General features: G+C 37.6%; 1 protein-coding gene and 1 long non-coding RNA gene across 2 annotated transcripts; one reads left to right on the forward strand and one right to left on the reverse strand.

Moving 5' to 3' along the window:
• On the reverse strand, positions 838-1902 carry LOC110270489. Its single transcript, XR_002360116.1, has 2 exons — positions 1642-1902; positions 838-1393 (listed from the first exon to the last, which is right to left on the reverse strand). It is a non-coding gene; the product is annotated as an uncharacterized LOC110270489 (long non-coding RNA).
• On the forward strand, positions 1223-2436 carry LOC107632175 (probable WRKY transcription factor 65). The gene is given in 3 exon segments (XM_016335853.2): positions 1223-1409; positions 1497-1950; positions 1952-2436. Coding segments are annotated over 3 exon segments (822 nt in total). The 5' UTR covers positions 1223-1248; the 3' UTR covers positions 2159-2436.

Consider the following 2681-nt stretch of genomic DNA (forward strand, 5'->3'; position numbering starts at 1 on the left):
TGTTACATTTTGAACATTTTGAACAGATAGTAGTTATTTAGATATTAGTGAACAAAACCCTTAAATATTTAATGTTGATAGCAAATAATATGATGATGATGTTGATGATAATTCGCAATGACACACATAATTCATAACAATAGTACTAATGAACAAGTATATTTTATGATTTGTAATTATTAATTAGTTATTATTAATATTTTTAATGATATAAAATTATATTTAATAATATGAAATTTTATATTTTTTTAATAATTAAATGTTAGCTATATTTTAATAAAAGTGGTGGCCTAAAACTTTTTCTAATTCCACAATAGCCATCCGATTTAATAAATATTATTATCCCTTCTATATGGATAAAATTCTCGTTGGTTTAGGTTAAGGAAACCCCACATGCAAACATCAACATGTCTGTATTTTTATTGGAAAGAAAGCAAGTTTATTATCATGGTGAGGCCCCTCCGCCCCCCCTTTTAAAGTTTGGTGAAAAGTTTGCACCCTTTTTCTTAATTTATGTGCTAAGTACCTTCTTTACATTATAGCCTAACTGAGGCTGTAAATGTGGAAAAAAACCAAGTTTAAAATCATAGCTAGGGACTAAATTAGAATGGTTAATAATCCTATACATGTGTATGTATTATTCTTCTAGATGCGGCATTATATTCCATCCATAAGAAGCCAGCAGTTAATTTATTGAGAGCAGGCGAGATGCATATGTAAGCAAAAAACTATACTAAATTTTCGTTGAAAGGGTACTTGCACATATGACAAAAGAGGGGGAAGACTTTAGGCCCCTCAAAAAATAAAGAAAGGGCTTATCCTTATTGGAAAAATCTCATATAAAATAATGAGTACATTAAAGAAAGCCAGGGTTGCTTTCATATGACATATATAATTGGATATCTTTTTTATTTATTGATATAAATGAGTATGAGTTACGATCTGATGAAGTATTTGATCGCACGTCGTCTAATAAAGAAAGGGCCATAGAGATAGGTTGGCCAATCTGTCAACATGAATCCCCATTTTTAATTGTTCTCTCACCTCTCTTCAATTTTCATCGTCAGTATTGGAATACATAGAATCTATTAGCTTAGCTATAATAACCCTAATTTTGATTTCAATGCTATAGCTTAGGCGCTTAGCCACAGCCACAATATAATTAAGCATCAGCATCAGCATCGATCAGTGGTACGGTTTCTTGTGGGATCAATAGTCAAATCAAAGGAGTTATTTTTGCACCTAAACATGGATAGTAAGTTGAGGAACAGGAGTAGTAGGAGTAGCAGAAATCTGTATATGAAGGAACAAGAAGACAATGATGGTGCGGACTCCCCTCCTTCAAATTCCACCCTCTTCAACATTGATGCCTTGGTTACTTCTTCTCCATCATCTTCAAGTAAGAGAAGGTTAGTTTATTTAACGAATAATGAACTATTAATTAAGTAAATGAATTATATATGTAAGTAATAATGATTGGTGGTTAATTAAAGCAGGCGAGGCGTAGAAAAAAGGGTGGTGCATATAAGAATAAAGGAGGGAGAAGGACCAAGGCTAAAAGGGGAAAACAACACTCCACCACCCTCAGATTCATGGGCATGGAGGAAGTATGGCCAGAAACCCATAAAAGGTTCCCCTTACCCGAGAGGATACTACAGATGTAGCAGCTCAAAGGGGTGTCCGGCGAGAAAGCAGGTAGAGAGAAGCCGAGTGGACCCCACTATGCTGGTAGTTACATATTCATGCGAACACAACCATCCATGGCCTTCTTCACGAAACCACAATAGATCGTCTAATAAGAAGCCCCAGCCCTCCGCCGAGGACCTACTTGTGGACCCGGTCGAACCGGATCTTGAGGGCCACGACTCCATCATTCATGACCTTGGCTGGTTCCGTGACATCTCGGGGGATCCCACCCCGTCTTTGCCCGCCGTACTGGACAGCCCCATATATATTCTCTGGCTACGATGATGCGGATGTGGCGACCTCGGTGGTGCTGCCCATGGGGAAGCTGCCCGAGTGCTCCCTTGTGTTCCGGCGGGGCGACGACTCGCTCTTTGCGGACCTCGGAGAGCTGCCCGAGTGCTCCCTTGTGTTCCGGCGGGGGCTCTTGGAGACGGCGGAGCAACGGCGGCGCTGGTGTGGGACCCCAAGTTGATTACGGAACTGGTGGTGCTACAGCTTGGATCGGAATTATACTCTACATTTTCAATTATTTTCTTTTTCTTTATAATTTCGGTTTGTTGAGGATAGGAAAAAAAAAAAAAGAAAAAGAAAATAGAAAAAGAGAGAAATGGGAACAAGTGGGGATGAAAAGGGGAATAAATAAGATTAAAAAAAGATTAATTAGGGAGGGTATGTGTATGTGTTGTATCTTGTATGTCTGAACGTGGTTGTAATTAGCATAACTTGGCCGTCTATCACCATCTTCTATTATTTTTTGTGTGGTCCCCCATCTTTTCTCTCATTTTCCTTCGATTCCCAGCACCATATATATCATATAGTTATACAATAACTCAATACATATCACATATCTTACATTCAAATGGTAATCAAATTTTGAAGTTCATATATTTTCTACTAGTAGAGTACTAGATCATCACAGCTTTACCTACGGAATACATACAACAGGTAACATTTCTATTACGTCTCTGTATATCTATTTTATAAATTTTATAAAT

The sequence above is a fragment of the Arachis ipaensis genome, chromosome B03, assembly GCF_000816755.2.
Source record: "Arachis ipaensis cultivar K30076 chromosome B03, Araip1.1, whole genome shotgun sequence".
Classification (NCBI taxonomy): Eukaryota; Viridiplantae; Streptophyta; class Magnoliopsida; order Fabales; family Fabaceae; genus Arachis; species Arachis ipaensis.